Below are 18,375 nucleotides of genomic sequence, written 5' to 3' on the forward strand. Positions count from 1 at the left end.
TCAGTTCCAAAAGTTTTGTGGAACTTATATTCTGTGCAGCTAATGACCATATTATCCGGTCAGGGAAAATATTTGATATCGAAAACGTCAGCCTACTGGAATTTAAACTAGGTACTTGAAAAGACGTCAAGCACAGGCTGTGCATCTCTAGAGGGTTCCGAACAATTGTCTAAAACAACTTGATAGTTTTCGAACTCATCCCTTTTACACCCGAACCCGAATAGTTAACCTACATAATATAAACAGGCAGAAGTAAAGGTCTAAAAACTAATATCCTGATCGAGCTAGAGTCATGAGATAGCAGCTAGCTGCACTACCCATATTTTGTGGATATACACCTTTGGCGAACTTTCAGTTCGGTATTTCATCTATCAATTGTATGAATATAGTTGGGCGCCGACTTGACGGCCTATCATCTGAATCTGTAGTCAAATTACTTTTTGGGATTGAAGATAATCCTATTATCAAGTCAAAATTAACATTAGGTAGGAGAAGCGACTAAAAGAAATAAGCAGCCTGTAGCCATTTTTTGATTGGCAAATTTTTGATTATTCCATGCACTATTATCATAACAAATACTTTAATTATGAATCCTATGGTCCTGTAGCCACGTGGCAATAATATTCGTGAAGCAACAAGCAGGGAACGGAGAAAAATTGTGATGGGAAAGCTGTAGATGGTGCTCAGTGGCGTGCATGGGAGTAGCAGAGGACTCAGAGTCCAGCAGAGGACTCAAACGATGATGATGATAAAAGTATTAACCAGTTAGCAATGCGTAAACCTATCGTACCGTATGTTAGGCCAATCCTATGAATACAAGGAACTCTAAAAATCATAAACCCAACATTTATTTATCGCATTTCATTTGTTTTGTCGGCCATAAATTATACAATGTTGGTTGAATACATTTAACTTTTGGCGATGTAAGAAAAATAATGATTGTTTTGTTTTTAAGTTTTGTTTCTTTTATAAAATTGATTAAAAGCGAAAGTAAGTACTCAGCCTTCTTATGAACTAGACATTAATAAACACAATTTACGTAATTTTTACAATAAGGATGACTGTCATAAGATTAATAAAATAAATATAAAAAAGTTATAAGTGCATGTATTTTAAAAATATCTTCTTATCAATATTTCAGTGGTCATAGTCAACAATACACAACTCAAAGATCACCTACAAAAGTCCTTAACACACGTTAACGAAATGCTAGCTGACATCGAAAGCCAAATAAAAAGCGAGAGAAAAATGCTATCACAGATTGATTACGACGTGAATTACAGAGATACACCTGGCTTCTTGGACTATCATGTTACTGACATTTGGTGGCCAACGAAACCGCCCCCGCCAGGTCCAGAAACGAGCCCGCCTGTCACAAGGAGTAGCCCCAAAGGTGCTCTACGTTCAAAACAAAACCTAACAACAGTTAATACTAACGCGAACGTGTCACAGAAAGTATCGACAGAACTGGCGGTACGGGATATAGTCGCGCACTGGGCTTTCACCATGGCAAGAACACCGGGTACGCAGAATGCTTCGGGGAAAGTAGGGCACGTACAGACGACCGCACTTTGATAACGCTTGCAGCATACAGTAAAATGGAATTTGCTTGAACGCTGTTATCTTGCGTGTGGTCAGCTGTATATATGGTATATACCAACAAACAAATACAGTTTCTATCACTCCACCCATAAGACATGAATGATGTGGCAAGAAGTTTTTGCAATTTGTAGTACTTAAAACACATGAGCTTACCAAATACATTGAAATTGCTTCAAAACTGTCGCTTTTGGTAAACCATGGAACTGACCAAAATAAAACTTTCTCTAGTATTTGCGACAACCTCTCCGGTGTCTACAACTACTGGGAGATTTTGGACGCCAACGATTCCGACTACAACTACTAGCACAGTTGCCACAACTACAACTGTTTGGAGCACTAGGACACCGGCTCCTACTGAGCCGCCGTTTAGGGGAAGCTTTCCGCCTGGAGTACAGGCAAGCTGGCCCTTCGAAAATGATCCAAGTGAGTGACCTAACTAACCCAGCCAACATTGGGCACGCAACCAGAATAGTCTTCGTCATACTCGTAGTCTATATGTGTGTATGTATATTATTTTTGCTTTCTTACTTATTATTTAGGAGAGAAAATATTATAAAATGGAAATTCAGCCTTTACCAATCTGAATGAAGTTTGAGCTATATACACAAAACCTACGATCTAGATTTAAATGAGAATTAATTGCGTCATCAAAATAGAAGAATGATTCTTCTTTTACCTTAATTACACAAAAGTATATTGCTTTATAATCTTAACTATTGGAAAGCATATTTTTTAGGCAGTCAGTAGGTACCTACTACAATTGCTCAGAGATTTCATGTTTCCCGATACAGCCACCACTCAAACGCCATTTATCCAAGACCTTGAAAAAGAATTGCAAGAAAGTAACACCGGCTACTTCACTGTCGGGTTAAGGAGGTTTTTGATTATTGTAGCAGCTCAGAACCCTCTCATTGTAACTTCTGTCTTAGACGCAATGGAAGTGAATTTTGGGCGGTAAGTTGAACTATACAGTAGCAGGATGTTTTACTATTCCATAAGGGACACAATCTCACTGTTCTGTTAAAAAACTCTATCTCAAGAATGATACATCTCATACTTCTGTTGCCGTTATAATAATAAAAAAATAGGGTTAAGCAAACGGCACGGTCACGAATTTGGTGGACCACCATTTTTTTTGCATTGTTGTTTTTAGACTTTGTACAGAGCCCAGGTACAGGGTGTGCCACTTGACTAGTTTTTATCAAGTTTCTAAAGTAGATTGATCAGAAATGGTATTGTAAATAGTTCTCCTTGATAAGATTTTCTCAACATAATTTATATTTGTTTCGTGTTTTATAGAATTATCTAGTATAAAACAAAATAAAAAGAGACAAATCATCATTTTATTATAGATTACTGGATGGACACAAATTGGACTCCTTCGGGAAACCCCTACAGGATACCATAGTATCTCTGTTGGGAATGATGAATCTTCTTCCTCCCGACTTGCTGCAACGTAACTCTATTTCATTTTATTCCATTCATTTTACTGTAATAACGGTTTAAAACTTACAATATTCCGTAACATTACACACGGAATGTATGTAATGTAATGGAATTTATTAAAATACCAGAAGATATGAAATTAAGTATTTGACAAACAAGATAGGCCGTCAACATTTGCAAAAATTATCGGCTACTCGCGTAGGCATAAATTATAATAATTAAGTGAATTAAAATCTCGTGTGTCGCAGTAGACTTTTTAACGATGAGTGCCGTTATTTGCCCATGCCTGTAATGTTAGACTTTGTGTTGCCAAGGTAACTGGATTAAGGAGGTCACATAGGTAATCGCTCCTGGTACATAGCTGAATCCGGTGAGACTGGAAGCCGACCCCAAAATAGTTGGGAAAAGGCTAGGCCGATGATGTTGACCTGTAATGTTGTATAGATTTATAAAATTATCCAAACAAAATAACGTATTGCGTGCTCCATTATCTTAATATATATTTATATATGACTTCAGCCACAGCGACTTGGATTTGCCTATTGAGAGCATCACTGGTGTGCCCTCTGGTGACAGACAAAGCCAATTTTTGCAGTGAAATTGCCATTCACTGCAGTTAGAACCCTTCCTACGTAATTGTAATATAGTCTTGGGGTAAAATCATAAGCTAAATATCAAACATTTCTATTTTCAACTAGAAAATCTATTAAAAATTCTAATTTCGTATGTTATTCTTACGTTCACAGAGCAAGCGAATGTAGGACAATTCGTTTTGCAGAAACGAAGAGTTCTGGCGGATCCCAAGGTCAACAAATGCTTGGACATATATGATGCTATGTTCATACAGGAAGAGGGGCAAGCCCTGTTTGGATTATTAGAACAATTTGCCAAGTTCCCGGAGGGTAAGAGAAAAAAATAATACATTGTCAGTTGCCTACGAAACGTCTTATACTGTAAAAGCGTATATTAGCATCATACTCGTATGTTGGCGTTATGAGCTAATTTCGATTAGTTGCTTGATGTCGACAGCCGAAAAGGTTTAATCACGTTTTAGTGTGACCCTCGATTTTTGACTTAAAAAAGAAAAAAATATGTTTTAACAAGAAAGTGAGGAAAGGAAAATGGAATAAAGTATGTTCTCATTAAATAATCAGTAAAATCTTCTTTCTCGAGTTTTGAATTATTTCAATACCTACTCCAAAACATGTACATGACTTTTATTTTTTTGCTACTCCAGGCAATCTGAACGTAACCGACTTAAGCCGAGAAATACTAAATGCTTTTTTGGCACCATGTCTAAGGACTACAGGCACACGGGAACACAAGCGGTTCTTATCTAGTTTATACGAGGCTATAGAATCTCAATATCCAAATTGGAGAACACAAAAAGCCGGAGAGCATAACGAAACTTCATCAGCGATTGGACATCAAATTGATGTGATAATGGGTGTCCCATCAAATAACTCTACGGGAGGTAAGATGTACCATATTATTTAAGGATTCATCAGAATTGACCCCGGTAATGGAAAACAATTAATTCCAAGAAATCGGTAAATTGAAAAAGTATAGACATTATATTCATATTTTTTTGCAATCGCCTTTATATTTTTGTAGATCCTCTGTCCGGCCTTCCATCAAGACGTCGTATGGGACATGATTTCAAGAAAGCCATGCATCATTTCTTAACAAAGCATCGCAAATTAATAAAGCGCTTGAACAAACATCATAAACATGGCAAGCGAAAGAAGCACCACCACTGGCGGCACAAGAGCCACCACTCATCTCATAAGAAACATAAGAAGGAAAAAAAAGAACAGCACGATAAAGATCATTCACGAAATTCACGCATTCCATTTGAACAACACAGCGCACACGATGATCACATTCAGCACAACCAGTTTGCGGAGCGCTTGTTTTACGAGAAGTTCAAAAAGCCTCTTAAGAAATCCGGTCGGGAAAGTCCAGCTTTAAGGGCTGAAGAAGAAGAAAAAGCTGACACAAGCGGTAGTGAAGCATTTTTTAAAGCGAGTAACAATAAAAAGCAAACAAATCAGGTCTCACAAACATTACTTAAGCCACAGCTACTGGAGAACATTGATAAACAGTATTTAATGAAACTAGCGCAGAAGTTTAAGGCGAAATTAGAAAGTGGTAATTACAGAAGATTGATGGTAGTATCTTCGGAGAATAAATCAGATGCAGCAGCGAAACGTGCTGCGAATAATACAATTGTTCACAAGATACGAGAGGCCTCAAGCTACAGTGACGAGGAATACAACTTGAAAACTAACTTGTACGATGCGTTGAGGCATGGCAACAGGTCATTCGTACACTTCCGCAACATGAGTAATCCAGGATCTAGTGATGAAGAGAAGATTATAAAGAGGAATTTGTATAAAAATTTACTGTAAATGATTTATAATTTAGTTTTTTTTTTAGCCCCTATTATATGTATAATTATTTACTGATGTTTGAAGTTATTTCTACCCCAATTTCGAGTGTGATTGTTACCTGTATCTTTGTCTGTTATCAAACCTTAAGTTTTGTTCTTGTTTGATTTGCCTTGACGAATAGTGTCATAAAGAGTAGGACCACGGCGGCTAATGTAGAGGACGGATACCGGACAGCTGCGCTAAAAATGTTACCCCTTCCTTTACTCTCATCGCATGACGTGATTATGATGCACACGCTCGAAAAGTCGTTGCGTGCTATGGGATCAAACTCAAGACTTATATTAGGTCATCACAGCTTCAATACAAAATCGTCTAAGTAAATAAGACTAACTCTAATAATCGTCTAAGATATTTTACGACTTCAGCAGTAAGAAATTTTATCCTTGTGTCACAAACATTAAAATCATATGCACTAAGACACCCAGAAATAGGACAAGCATTCGAGGATAACTTGTCCTACTAGGGGATCGAACCCGCGACACGTCGCGCTCAGTAGCTTGTGCATGGTGACCACAACCCTTCGTACATCATTTGAGAAATATTTTTTTGATGAATTACTATGTTGGCATAGACATTACATCAATCAAGGCAGATATCAAGAATTAGGCAAAAATAATTTAAATGCTACTAGTTTGGTTTCAATAGTATTTCATTTTTACTTCAAATATTTAAAGACCAAAATTATTTCAGAGAATTGAATTTATTTTATCGGTCGTAAAATGTTATATTGTTTGAAATACAATTTTCTTTTAGTGTAAATTTATTGGGAACATGTGTTGATAAATTATGAGATTTTCACTTTTAACTTTTTTTTCTACAATCATATTGATTACATGTGAGAGTAAGTAGCCATCAGATTCTTATCTTTATTTAACGTATTTGAATTTAATTACTCTATTTGAATCAATGACATGTGATTAAAGATTACTTATGTAGTAAATAATCATTAATAATAGTACGCAAATACATGTATTTCAGCAAAATAGAATGGCATTGTACGTACTCACTCAATGTGCACACACACCCCACATGACTCTGTCAATGGAGTAGTATCATCAGGCACCCAATTTTACATTAAAAAAAAATCATCGAACATGTCATACAAAAAAATTTAGAAAATATATAAAATTTAGATATAATTATTGTAGTGGTCCAACACAAGAAGAAACCAATAATTGATCAGCTGCACAAATCCCTGACGCAAGTCAAAGAAATGCTCGCTGACATCGAAGACAGAATAGAAATCGAAAGGAAGCAACTATCTCAGGCAGATTATGACTTGCATTACAAAGAGACCGCAGCAGACTTCATGGATTATCAGGTTTCTAACATTTGGGTGTCCACGAAAAAAGTACCGCCATCTCCGAAACCGAATCGAACTGACATTGACATCCATCCATCTTTGAGTGGTGACCCCAAAATTGGACGACAAGCTTTCCTACCAACACTTCAACCATGGTTAACGAGAGTAGTTTTATCCAATATTACGAAAAAAATTAATGAAGAAACTACATCTCTTGGTACCTCATCGTGCTGTGCGGTGAAAACGGCAACTGTTCCGAGTACGTACTCAAATACATCACCGAAGGTATTGGAGTCTAGACTCTTATCTAGGATCTCTGTCTGTCTCGCTTTCACTCCAAAACTACTCACTCGTTTGTAATGAAATTTGGTACACAGATAGCCTACAGATTGAGAAACAGGAAAAAGGGGTTGTAAGGGGGGATCAATTTTTTTATAAATCTTTTTTGTATGGACTACGGCTTTGAAATTTTAAGTACCTAATGTTTCTTTGATTGTAAGGAGTGGTTATGGGGGGGTAGGGGTGGGGGTATTTTATCCTGGCATTCGAATGGAAAGTAGAAAGATCGCGCGGACGGAATCGCAAGCAACAGCAAGTAGATAATATTTTCGAATGAATCTTTTAATACTTGGTTGTTTAACTCATTTAACAATAATTTAAATGTTGTATTTTTAGCTGTATCATCATCATTAGGTACCAGCAAGTATGTACTATCGACATCAAAGATTTCAAAACCAACCATTTCGAAACCAACTACAGAAAGGCAAACACGATCAGACTTGTCAATTAATAAAAATAATAATAACTGGCCGTTTGAAAATACTCCACGTAAGTTAACACCTTACATAGGTATAATATTAAAAAACCTGTCCAATCTACAGAGGGCTGCCTGTTTGTAGGTTTGCGTAAAATATAAAGTACTTGATACTATTTACTGGAAAAAACAAAATAATTTTACCTGATCAATGTCAATAATCATACTTCACTTTTCTATAAACGAATATTTATGATAATGTATAGACGTTGAATAATTATGTATAAATGTTTGTTCCTCTTTCACTCAAAAACCACTGAACGTATTATCTAGACGAAACTTGATACACAGGTAGTTTATAACCATGATTCACACATAGTTTTTATCCAGATTGTATGTTCCCGTGCGATCATTTTCGATTCATAGTGGGTCCTAAGCTACTTTAATAATATCGTACATGTTACCTGAGACAAGACTGAAAACTTTTTAGGATAATTTCCCGAAATGTATGAAGGATTGCAACGCATTGACTTACAAAGACACAAAACGCGGATGACGTAGCACCGCGGTTCAGGTTTAGTCAGTAAGAGTCTGATACTCCCATTTCCTCCCCCGAAGGAGTAGGTGTCCCTGAATATTTCTCCGTCTTAACAAAAATTTAGGGTAACATTTTTCGTTAACGCTGTACTAAAGAAATATAATTTGTTGTTACATGAACACATTATTCTTAGCACGTCTTTCCACATATAAGTAACTGGTCAGACGTACTAAGAGTCGAGCTATCAAGGATCGGAGTTTGTATGAGAAACCTCTGTTTTTCATACAAACTGTAGATCAAATTAAATAGATGTTCTTTTTTACTAGACCCAGGTATAACAGAATTTGTGCTAGAACTTCAAAGCACTATGCGAGAACTTAAGTCTGGCTACTTCACTGTCGGGTTGATAAAGTTTTTGGAAATGCTCGCATACAAAGACTCTCGCGACATTCAACCTGTTTTACTTGCATTGGAAGCCAAGTCACAAAGGTTAGTCACAAATAATGTAGAATATAAAGATTTCACAACCCTATCTAGTCTTAAACTAATAAAAGCTGGTATTAAGAGTATGAGTACTAGACAAATGATAAATATACATACATTTTTTACACCCCGACATAGAACAAATGATCGTGCTTATCACACAAACATTTGTGATGGGTTGGAATCAAACCCCTGATCTCATATAGCATAGCAGTCAGGGTCACTATTTATGGAACTAATGACATTGATGGTAATAACGTATTTCTTAAGCTATTTTTTTATCTACGAAATACAGACATTGTCCGAACAAATGTTATATTTTTATTTAAAATTAACTGTTACAGGTTGATGGATGACTACAATCTTCCAGGTTTCTATGCGATGTTCCATGTTAACATGGCTGTTTTGCTGAACAGGATTAATTTATTATCCATTGACAAAATGCAACGTAATTATTTCTATTTTCTTTTAAGTCATCCAAAACAAAAGTATATTTGTTAGTTAATAAAACTAGTGGCAAGGTGAGAAAAAAAGGAAATGTTTTGCACAGCTTTGGGAGACAATAGGGATAATGAAAAAATCGGTCAGTTTAAAAACTTGGAACTTAATTTCCTGGAGTTTTGATACAATTATATCGGAAGTAGCAGCCTTCGATGATAAAAATCTGTAGGATCAGCACAAAATTCTGTATACCCAAAAATATTGTATTTAAATGTAATGAGTAAGGAATGTGGATATTGATAACACTTTCCAGTGTATTACTTTTACAGAAATTTCCGGTACGGGGTATTTCACTTTGAAAAATAAACATAATCTCGCAAGCCAAAAAGCCAATGAATGTATCGAAAAATATGATTCTTTGTTCCTAGAAAATGAGGGGGTCGCGTTATTTGGATCTTTAGAAGAATTTCAACAATACCCAGATGGTAAGAAATAATCAAAAGATCATAAAAGAAAGACCGACATATTTTTGCAAGTTATTTTCACGTTATAAAATTAACTTATCAATTAATAGAAATTTTATAATATTCCGAAATATTTACACTACTGTCGTGTCGTATGACATAAAACTTACTCTCTGACTTAAAACAAATGCCCGAGCTAATCAGACAAACATTTGTTGTGGGTAGGGATCGAATCCACTACCATTGTGGTTCAGCAAGGCCAGAAAATATTTTTTTAGAAATCTTAAAACGTAAACTTTCAAACATATTCTTTTGTCTAAAATTATCTATTTTCAGGAGGCCAAAGAGCCATTGAAGTTAGCAAAGACCTAATGTCTGCAGCTATAGCACCGTTCCTTAGACTTAATGGCTCTGGCGTCCACCCAATGCTCGTAAAATGCATTAATGAAGGCATACACTTCTTTACTCCGCTGCTTAGGCAAGATGGAGATGACTATGGTCTTTCAAACAAGACTGATATTTCAACACGAGCTGATAATGTTCTTGCGAAAGACAGAACTAATAAAACTAGCAACTTGAAGGCTGGACAATCAAGTCATGTTTTAAGAGGTAAGTAAAATACTCAAAACTGATCCTTTACATCATTTAAAGTTGTTGGCAAACATCGTCATGAAGATGGTAACTACAATCATATAACCTTTAGTTTAAATAACATTATCTTCTTCTCAAACCTACATTTTTTTTGCAGATTCTTTGGGCACCAGATCGCGAACACCGTCAAGACGTCATATAAGTCATAAATACAAGAAAATTCGTCAGTTATTATCAAAACTTATGAATAAACATCATAAACATGACAAGCGGAAAAAGCACCACCACTCGCATCACAATGCTCACCACCACAGTCATCATAGAAAACCTGTACATCAAAACAATGAACGCAATACGCACAACCAACTTGAGGAACAAGATCTTAACAACCGTAATGATTCTCTGTATACACGAGATCAACAAGATGAACATGCTTTACTAGATCAATATGATGAACAAGACCTACAGAATCTAAACGATGCTCTCTATACACAAGATCAACTTGACGAACAAGATTCACACGATCAAAATTATGAACAAGACACCCAAGACCAATACAATCAGTATGGACAATACGAGCAAAGTAAAAAGCAACAAAAGCTCTTCAAAAAAGCGAACGGTCGAACGCATGTTCAAAGGGTAGAAAAAGATAAAGATTACGCAAGTGACGATGAAGAAAATATTCAGAAAATTAAGAAGAAACATAAATCGACTCACAAAATCAAAGTCAATACTCTACTCAGTGCAGAAACTTCGTCATCGCCCAACATATTCGAAGCAATTGGAAAACAATTCTTACTTGGTCTTGCAAAGAAGTTGGAAGCAAAAATGCACAATAAAAATAAAAGTCCACATATTTCATGTTCCGATGACGAATCAAATCAAGAATCTAAGCACCCTGTTAGTGATAAATTCGTTCACAAAATACGAGAGACTTCAAGCAACAGTTATGAAGACATCGATATCTTAAAGACTAATCTATATGAGGCGTTAAGACTTGACAGCTGAAAACATTCTCATTAATAAATTACAGAATCTTTAAAAAAAATTGCTACGTGAGATATAAATTAGTGTTAAATTAGGTGGTTCTTTCGAGAGGCAGTTTTGTATACCAAACTTGTATATATTGTGTAACTCGTACTTAATAGTAAAACCGAGGTTACCTGATGATCGGATAGAAATTTATTGTAAAAATGACGCAAATGAAACAACTAAAAGGCAAATCATTTATTAAGAAATACGATTACAGAATCCCCTGTCAAACCAATGTGATCTTCTTTAACGTTTTCAAGTTACAGAGAAATAAGTTGACAAATATAAGTAAAAATATAATTTGGTGTGTGCAAGCGTTGTGTTAAAAACTTCAATAAAAATAAAGAATCATATTCAGAATAAGAACATTAATTTTTTTTCATGGAAGTGAATTTGTTTTATCAGTCATAAAATGCTGTATTGTTTCCTCACATAATTCTATTTTATTGATAATGTGATTTAAAAATAATGACTGGTTTTATTTTAAGTTTTCTTATTGCAATTATATTGGTGAAAAGCGAAAGTAAGTAGTCATCAGATAATTTTTTTTTGAACCAATTAATTTTAAAATAATTAAGATTTTTACAAACTTTACTTTGCAGTTTTGACATTTCCTTATAAACATAAATAGTTATTTCAGTTATCCATTTTGAATTAAAAAATAAACGATTTATTGATCGACTTCAAAAATCACTGATGCAAGTCAATGAAATGCTCGCTGACATCGAAGACAAAATAGAGAGCGAGAGAAAGAAATTATCGAAGGCTGATTTTGACTTACACCACAAAAATACTGTGCCTGGCCTCTTAGACTATCAGATCTCTGACAAATGGTCGACCACGAGGAAGCTTCCGCCACCTCTGAAACCGAACCCACCTGTCCTGCAGAAACCCTCTCTGAGCGGTATCCACGGAAGTGCTCTGCGTAATGATCCAACACTAACACCAGAACGACAAGAAATACGTTTCCGGGATTTAGTTGTACGCTGGACACACACCACACGTTTATCGGGTATGCTCAAAAATACATACATCGGGAAAGCAGGATATGATTCGAAATTACCTTGCCAACAACCACAGCGACAAATGCCAATAATTTTTCGCCTTAAAGAATAGTTGTTTGTAGAGCGTAAATTTATAATCCAAGCCTGTTTTCTAAATAACCAAATCTTGCCCTCTAGCGATTCGGGTCAGCGACTTTACTACCACGTCGAACATGGATGTCACAACTCCTACAGCAATTATTTCAGAACTCCCTCCAGAATCAAACCTTCCAAAAGATGTTCTGCAAAATGTATATCTGAACTGGCCGTTTGAGAATACTCCACGTAAGTGTACAAAATCGATTACTGAATCGTAATTACTTCTGATATCCATAAAAAGGAGTTGCCCGGTACAAGATTAGGGAAACACGCCATGTCATTAGTTGTCATAGCTACAAAGCTTCTCGTCTGGTATTCTTCTAAAGATTTTTACAGGACTTTATGTGTATAATATTATATAGATGCTATAAAGACCAAAGCAACCACTGCTCTAAATCTGGTATACCGCTATCAACATTTTTCTGCATGCATTGAACTCATGGAAAGTTGTCTTTCGTAAGGATTTAGATATATACCTAAAGGGTCTTTGGATGTAGCATAATGGATACTACGACTCGCTTTACCCAAACTGTAATTTGTTCGAAAATAAGGAAATAACAGAGATATATATTTGTTACCAGACCCAGGTGTAACTGAATTTGTACAAGATCTTCAAAGTTTAATGCAAGAACTTAAATTTGGTTACTTCACTGTCGGGTTGATGAAGTTTTTGGAAATGGTCGCAACTAGAGATGCTCATGATATTACACCTATCTTGGTTGCTTTAGAAGAAACGTCTCGAAAGTGAGTAATTTTAAACAGTACGTAAGTAGTACTTTTTTTTTGGTAAGGCGGGAGAATCGTCATGGACCCCCACCCTCTCGGCAAAGAGAACGGGGAGAGTCAGACTCTTACTGACTAAATCTGAACTGCTGTGCTACGTCATCCGCGCTTTTGTGTCGGTATATGGTAATGCGCTGCTACTTATCGTTCATAAACCGAAAGCGGGCTTCTACCAGCCAGTAGTGTGTGCTGGTGAGTCTCGTGTTGTGTGGAGGCCAACGTGTAAAGAGGTGGTGATGTGGTGCCCCCCCCCGCGCCGGGTTGTATAAGCGATAGTAGTAGTATGTACCTGAATTATAAACTGTCCAACTTCTACCATTTTACATAGGCACTACTAATTTAAAGTAACAAAAGTATTAAAAAATAATTAGAAATAAGCTATGCTTATATATATACAAAGTATATTTTATAATAAAACTTGGATAGCAAGGTGTTTTAATCGGACTATTCTCTTATTCATTACAATCATTCAATTTATATTGACAGCTCTTATTTTAAGAGCATCTTCATTATACATACGTTCATACTTATACAATAATTTGTTACAGATTGAGAGATAACCATAAACTGACGAAGGACTATGTTATATTTCAAGACAACATTGAAATTTTACTGAACACGATGATTATGCTACCGTTTGACAAATTGCAAAGTAAATATACTGATTCTGTTTGTCATGGTTACGGGAGCGCGATGCATGAGTAAGACATATTTGAAGAGTGGTTGCTTGGTTGCTTTTACCACAGGCAGAGTCATGGAGGTTAGGTCAAGCTGGGAGGCTTGGCCCATCCTTGCTCAGACCTATAAGAAGCCTAATTAACAAAAAAAAATACTAACACCAGATTCAAAATAAAATATTAAATATTGCTTGAGATGTTGTCAGATAAATGATATCCTAGATTATGTGAAAAAAGCACAGGTATATAGTCTTATGGGGGGTAGGTTGAGTGCCGCTCCTCCCTGAGCCCATTGTTGGCTACGCTAATGGGCAGAGGCCATTCATGGCTTTTAGACTTTTTAACAATTCCGTCCATACTTTCTAGAAAACGTTTCGGAACACAGAAAAGTGTCATTTATCGCCAAAAATGTGGCATTCTGGTCATTGTATCAGTGTTTATACACTGAATTATAACTTGAACTGCAGCCAACACCGCGAGGCGCAATAGCTTGTTTAATTCATAAAACAAAATTACAGAGATGTCCGGCGTGGGGTATTACATTTTGCAAAATAAATATGTTCTTGTAAGCCGTAACGTCAATGCCTGTCTCGAAAGATATGATACTTTGTTCCTGGAAAGCGACGGTATCGCGCTTTTTGGATCCTTGGAAGAATTTCATAAATATCCTGATGGTAAGAAAAATTCAATATTAGAAATATTATAAACGAGAAACTGCTCCAAAATCCACTAGATTTCGACGAAACTTAGTACACAGGTAGTTTATAATCAAAATCAACACATAATATAGTTTTTATTCTAATTGAATGTTCCCGTGGGATTTTCAACTTGTATTTGACATTTTCTTTTACATAATAAATAAAAATGAAATTGAAATATCCGTTACTGACCTTTCAAAGTATGAATACGTCTCAAATCCTGAGCTGTTTGAAATATTCATTACTCAAAACCTTTAAGGTGGACAAAGCGCCCTTGAAGTAAGCAAAGACATGCTGGATGCAGCTATAGCACCGTTCCTTAGACTTAAAGGCACTATGGATCACCATCTACTCACGACATGCATAAATGATGGCATAAACTACTTCGTTATTCCCTCGCTTGATCGGTCAGCAACCGAAACTGCATATTTTACAACAAGAGCACATATTGAAGACTTGAAATCTATATAATGTAATGGGAGGCAAGTCAAATTTTATACTGATACTAATAAATTCGAAAAGTACGATGGACAAAATTTAATTTGTAACATTGCTTAAAAACATTTTACATTTTTGTAGAAACTTCCCACCATGTCACGAGCATCATTCGTACCAACCAGACGTCTTGTAAGACACAAACGTAAGAAATCGTTTCGTCAGTTTAAAAAAAAATGTTTTGAATAAATGATGAGAATGAAGTACATAGTCTGCATGTTCGCCGTGAAAAACACGACAAAAACGATTCACTGGATGCACACGGCCATCACGACGAACATGTTTTACACATCCAACATGATAAATACGATCTAAAGATATGTAAGTACCAGTAGTTTGGACAGTAAACCCACAGTAAAACCGTTAATGAAAGCCATGTTCAAAGAGTTGCAAAGGATAATGATAAGAAAAATGACATTAAAGCAATTTAGAAAAAACCTAAACTGGATTACAAAGTATCAGTTTTTACTTCAGAATGTGCGAAACTTCGACAACACCAAATTACGAAACGAATCAAATCAAGAGCCTGAACGCGATTTTCCTAAAGGGATTCCAAACTGTAGTAATGAAGCTATCAATGGCATACTATAAATATCTATTAACAGCCATATATGACAAAGAAAAAAATTTTTACTTAAAAAATAATCCTTATACCTACAGATTTTCAGCCAATGAGATATATGGCTAAAAATAGAGCCTATAAGTAATGTAAAATATAAGTAGTGAGAAGCAGAATTTTCTACTACACTTGTGCATATTACAATAGGTTAGGCAAATGTATTATATTTTTTCCAAAAATTAACGCAAATAATGGTCGGTAAACTGTATCCAAAATAGAGCAAATGAAACAACTTAAAAGTCTATTAATTTATTGAGAATGATTGCGATCACAAACGCCTATTATATTACAAACTAAACTTATGTTGAATGATGATAAGTTTAACTTTTTTCAAACACATAACAGAGTAGAAAAATAAAAAAATGGATTTTTTTTTGGTTTGCACTTCAAATAACTGTCCATTAACACTAAAACGTCTTAAACTTTTCCACAGAATTGAATTTATTTTATCGGTCATAAATTTGTAACGTGGTGTGCAAACATTATTTTTTTATTGACATTAATATAATGACTGGTGTACTTTTAAGTTTTGTTACGGCAATTATATCGGTTAAAAGCGAAAGTAAGTAGTTATCAGCTCATATTCTATCACCTAATATAGCTAATTTAAAATGTTTTGTAATTAATCTTAAGTATGAAGTTCATATTTATTTCCTTATTCTTCTATAGGTATCACTTTAACATAAATCCTAAGTTGATCTCTTTCCTTTGTTATTTATGCAAATATATATTTCAGTTTTGTAAATTATTTCAGTTATGCAATTCAACAATAAGCCATTAGTTGATCAGCTGCAAAAGTCGCTGACGCAAGTCAACGATATGCTCGCTGACATCGAAGTCAAGATAGATAGTGAAAGGAAACAATTATCGAAGACGGATTATGACTTGCACCAAAAAGATACTGCGACTGGCTTCATGGACTATCAGGTGTCTGACATTTGGTGGTCCACGAAAGAGCCATCTCTGAAATCCAACCCTCCTTTCGTGCGGAGCCCGCATGAACTCAAAAATGGTATGCGTTACAAACCTACAGTAACACCCACAACACAAGAAATAGCTATCCCAGATATAGTCGCACGCTGGGCTCACAGCACCACAAGTTTACCAGGTATGCACTTAAAATATATGATGTACATCGGTGAATTAGGGTTTGAGTTTTGATAATCCCAGTTGCCTTGCTAACAAACTCAGATTTACGTAATCTCATAATGTGCAACTTTTCAAGTATCCTCACTTTCTTCTTTTAGCGCTGCGTGTCAGAAACTTAACACAAAAAACATCAAAATCAACGTCGTCAATAGCTAAGACCACGACCACTTTAAGCACGATCACGACGAATACCCCAGAATCAGGAATCACTGCAGAAAGTTTTACGGAGCCACAGTTTATACCAAGAATTTCCCATAGCATATATCTAAAATGGCCGCTTGAGAATACTCCACGTAAGTTTAACACCACGGTCTGATGTCCTTAACAAGGAAATCAGTGAAAAATCAACAGTCTAGCTATAAGAGCACACAAACCTGCTCTGCTTTAGTACCGCCAACGATCTGGTCAAAAAATAGGCAGAGCTTGTATGATAAAACCAGACGCGTGTGAGAATCAAACCTCACACAGGGAGTGGCGTGTCATGGGAGGGGCCTATATCCAGAATTGGACTGAGAAGGCCTGATGATGAATCGAACTAACTCAGATTAAAGACTAACTCAGTTTAACCACCAGCAGGCCAGTAACTATCTTGGCTTCGCAGAGTTTTTTTTTATTGTTTAAGAGAATGAAACAAAATGATGAACACACATATTTTTACCAGACCCAGGTAATACTGAATTTGTCCACGAGCTTGAGAGTGCTATGAACAAAACTAACTACGGCTATTTCACTGTCGGGATGATCAAGTTTTTGGAAATGCTCGCTACCAGGGATCCCAACAATACAACACCAGTATTAACTGCAATGGAAGAAGTTGCTGGCAAGTGAGTCATTTTAAATTTCATAAGAGGCATCAAAACGCCAGATAAAATGTTATTTAAGATGCTTAAGGAAAATGTTACCGACTTAAATACAAATTAACTATAGCCGGGTATGGACGTAACACGAGAATAAAGCAGTGTAATCGTTCGTATTTCTCAAATTGTCGTCCTTTTTGATAAGTGACTTGACTTGTCAGTTCATTATATTGATTGCGAGCCTAGTAATTTTGTCTGGGCCCTCTGATTCGTTTAATATTTTTTTATTCTATTAGTGATTTCACATAAAGAAATTTTTAATGCGTTCACAAACTGTCGCAGTTTAAATAATGTTCGAGAATGACACAAAAATCAGTAGAAAAAGTTTAAGACTATTTAAACGTCCTGTTGATTGACATGATAATTATAGCTAAGCGTTTGATCACGCCCTGGTCTACATAGTCAGAAGAACCTTGCACATCCCCTTTGACACGAGAAAGGGGATAGTATACGCACTTGTCATACACATGGCACGCATAAATATATTAAAATGATAAAAATCATATTGACACCAAAGATTTGTTTTTTTTTATGTTGATACTCAAATTCCCTTAAAACGATTTATGCATTTTTGACCAAATATCAACGCCCAGAATGAAAATCTTTTGTTTCAACAAAAATCTAATATTTCCCCTTTCAAAGGTATAAGTCTAGCGAAGGTATTAACTAGTGTACAATGTGTATTTTATGCTACAGATTATTAAAAACACACAGATGGCCTGCATTCTACGTGGCCTTTCGGAACGATGTCGTTGTTTTGATGAAGACCATGAACTCGCATCCCATCGACGAACTGCAACGTAATAGTTCTTGTCATTCATATTTTCTTAGGTCATTAATATAACAAA

At 35.7% G+C, this 18,375-nt stretch overlaps 4 protein-coding genes across 7 annotated transcripts; all 4 read left to right on the forward strand.

Annotated features, from left to right (window-relative positions):
• The first annotated feature begins 978 nt into the window (after positions 1 to 978).
• On the forward strand, positions 979 to 15,217 carry LOC113503004. Of its 3 annotated transcripts, none has more exons than XM_026884788.1 (6): positions 979 to 990; positions 11,748 to 12,435; positions 12,831 to 12,993; positions 13,581 to 13,684; positions 14,228 to 14,383; positions 14,667 to 15,217. In XM_026884788.1, the coding sequence occupies exons 2-6, from the start codon at positions 12,324 to 12,326 to the stop codon at positions 14,876 to 14,878; spliced, it is 747 nt and encodes a 248-aa protein (XP_026740589.1). In that variant the 5' UTR covers positions 979 to 990; positions 11,748 to 12,323; the 3' UTR covers positions 14,879 to 15,217. The 3 variants fall into 3 exon arrangements, with proteins under 3 accessions (XP_026740589.1, XP_026740588.1, XP_026740587.1); XM_026884787.1 differs by lacking the exon at positions 979 to 990 and adding an exon at positions 11,578 to 11,630; XM_026884786.1 differs by lacking the exon at positions 979 to 990 and having other exon boundaries at positions 11,661 to 12,435; positions 14,667 to 14,889; positions 14,987 to 15,217.
• LOC113503003 lies at positions 1,075 to 5,671 on the forward strand. 2 transcript variants are annotated; one of them, XM_026884783.1, is made up of 7 exons: positions 1,075 to 1,522; positions 1,831 to 2,025; positions 2,394 to 2,556; positions 2,955 to 3,058; positions 3,795 to 3,950; positions 4,286 to 4,522; positions 4,663 to 5,671. In XM_026884783.1, the coding sequence occupies exons 1-7, from the start codon at positions 1,207 to 1,209 to the stop codon at positions 5,457 to 5,459; spliced, it is 1,968 nt and encodes a 655-aa protein (XP_026740584.1). In that variant the 5' UTR covers positions 1,075 to 1,206; the 3' UTR covers positions 5,460 to 5,671. The 2 variants fall into 2 exon arrangements, with proteins under 2 accessions (XP_026740584.1, XP_026740586.1); XM_026884785.1 differs by having other exon boundaries at positions 1,075 to 1,393.
• LOC113503002 lies at positions 6,229 to 11,083 on the forward strand. Its single transcript, XM_026884782.1, has 8 exons — positions 6,229 to 6,342; positions 6,650 to 7,063; positions 7,480 to 7,632; positions 8,423 to 8,585; positions 8,924 to 9,027; positions 9,350 to 9,505; positions 9,821 to 10,093; positions 10,233 to 11,083. Exons 1-8 carry the CDS (start codon positions 6,288 to 6,290, stop codon positions 11,081 to 11,083), a joined length of 2,169 nt encoding a protein of 722 aa, XP_026740583.1. The 5' UTR covers positions 6,229 to 6,287.
• A 794-nt stretch (positions 15,218 to 16,011) lies between the features above and the next one.
• Positions 16,012 to 18,371, forward strand: LOC113502988. Its single transcript, XM_026884769.1, has 4 exons — positions 16,012 to 16,629; positions 16,769 to 16,963; positions 17,332 to 17,494; positions 18,224 to 18,371. The coding sequence occupies exons 1-4, from the start codon at positions 16,278 to 16,280 to the stop codon at positions 18,369 to 18,371; spliced, it is 858 nt and encodes a 285-aa protein (XP_026740570.1). The 5' UTR covers positions 16,012 to 16,277.
• The last annotated feature ends 4 nt before the right edge of the window (positions 18,372 to 18,375 follow it).

This window comes from Trichoplusia ni, chromosome 18, assembly GCF_003590095.1.
Source record: "Trichoplusia ni isolate ovarian cell line Hi5 chromosome 18, tn1, whole genome shotgun sequence".
NCBI lineage: Eukaryota > Metazoa > Arthropoda > Insecta > Lepidoptera > Noctuidae > Trichoplusia > Trichoplusia ni.

What these genes read in the sequence shown, in the direction of transcription:
- LOC113503002 (XM_026884782.1), top strand. Translation starts at nt 6,288, where the DNA reads ATGAGATTTTCACTTTTAACTTTTTTTTCTACAATCATATTGATTACA. An exon ending in CATATTGATTACATGTGAGA is followed by an intron (nt 6,343 to 6,649) that starts GTAAGTAGCCAT and finishes TAATTATTGTAG; the next exon opens with TGGTCCAACACAAGAAGAAA. An exon ending in ATCCATTGACAAAATGCAAC is followed by an intron (nt 9,028 to 9,349) that starts GTAATTATTTCT and finishes TTACTTTTACAG; the next exon opens with AAATTTCCGGTACGGGGTAT.
- LOC113503003 (XM_026884783.1), top strand. Translation starts at nt 1,207, where the DNA reads ATGCTAGCTGACATCGAAAGCCAAATAAAAAGCGAGAGAAAAATGCTA. An exon ending in TCCTCCCGACTTGCTGCAAC is followed by an intron (nt 3,059 to 3,794) that starts GTAACTCTATTT and finishes TTACGTTCACAG; the next exon opens with AGCAAGCGAATGTAGGACAA. An exon ending in ATTTGCCAAGTTCCCGGAGG is followed by an intron (nt 3,951 to 4,285) that starts GTAAGAGAAAAA and finishes TTGCTACTCCAG; the next exon opens with GCAATCTGAACGTAACCGAC.
- LOC113502988 (XM_026884769.1), top strand. Translation starts at nt 16,278, where the DNA reads ATGCAATTCAACAATAAGCCATTAGTTGATCAGCTGCAAAAGTCGCTG. An exon ending in CAGCACCACAAGTTTACCAG is followed by an intron (nt 16,630 to 16,768) that starts GTATGCACTTAA and finishes TTCTTCTTTTAG; the next exon opens with CGCTGCGTGTCAGAAACTTA. An exon ending in ATGGAAGAAGTTGCTGGCAA is followed by an intron (nt 17,495 to 18,223) that starts GTGAGTCATTTT and finishes TTTATGCTACAG; the next exon opens with ATTATTAAAAACACACAGAT.
- LOC113503004 (XM_026884788.1), top strand. Translation starts at nt 12,324, where the DNA reads ATGGATGTCACAACTCCTACAGCAATTATTTCAGAACTCCCTCCAGAA. An exon ending in GCCGTTTGAGAATACTCCAC is followed by an intron (nt 12,436 to 12,830) that starts GTAAGTGTACAA and finishes ATTTGTTACCAG; the next exon opens with ACCCAGGTGTAACTGAATTT. An exon ending in TTAGAAGAAACGTCTCGAAA is followed by an intron (nt 12,994 to 13,580) that starts GTGAGTAATTTT and finishes AATTTGTTACAG; the next exon opens with ATTGAGAGATAACCATAAAC.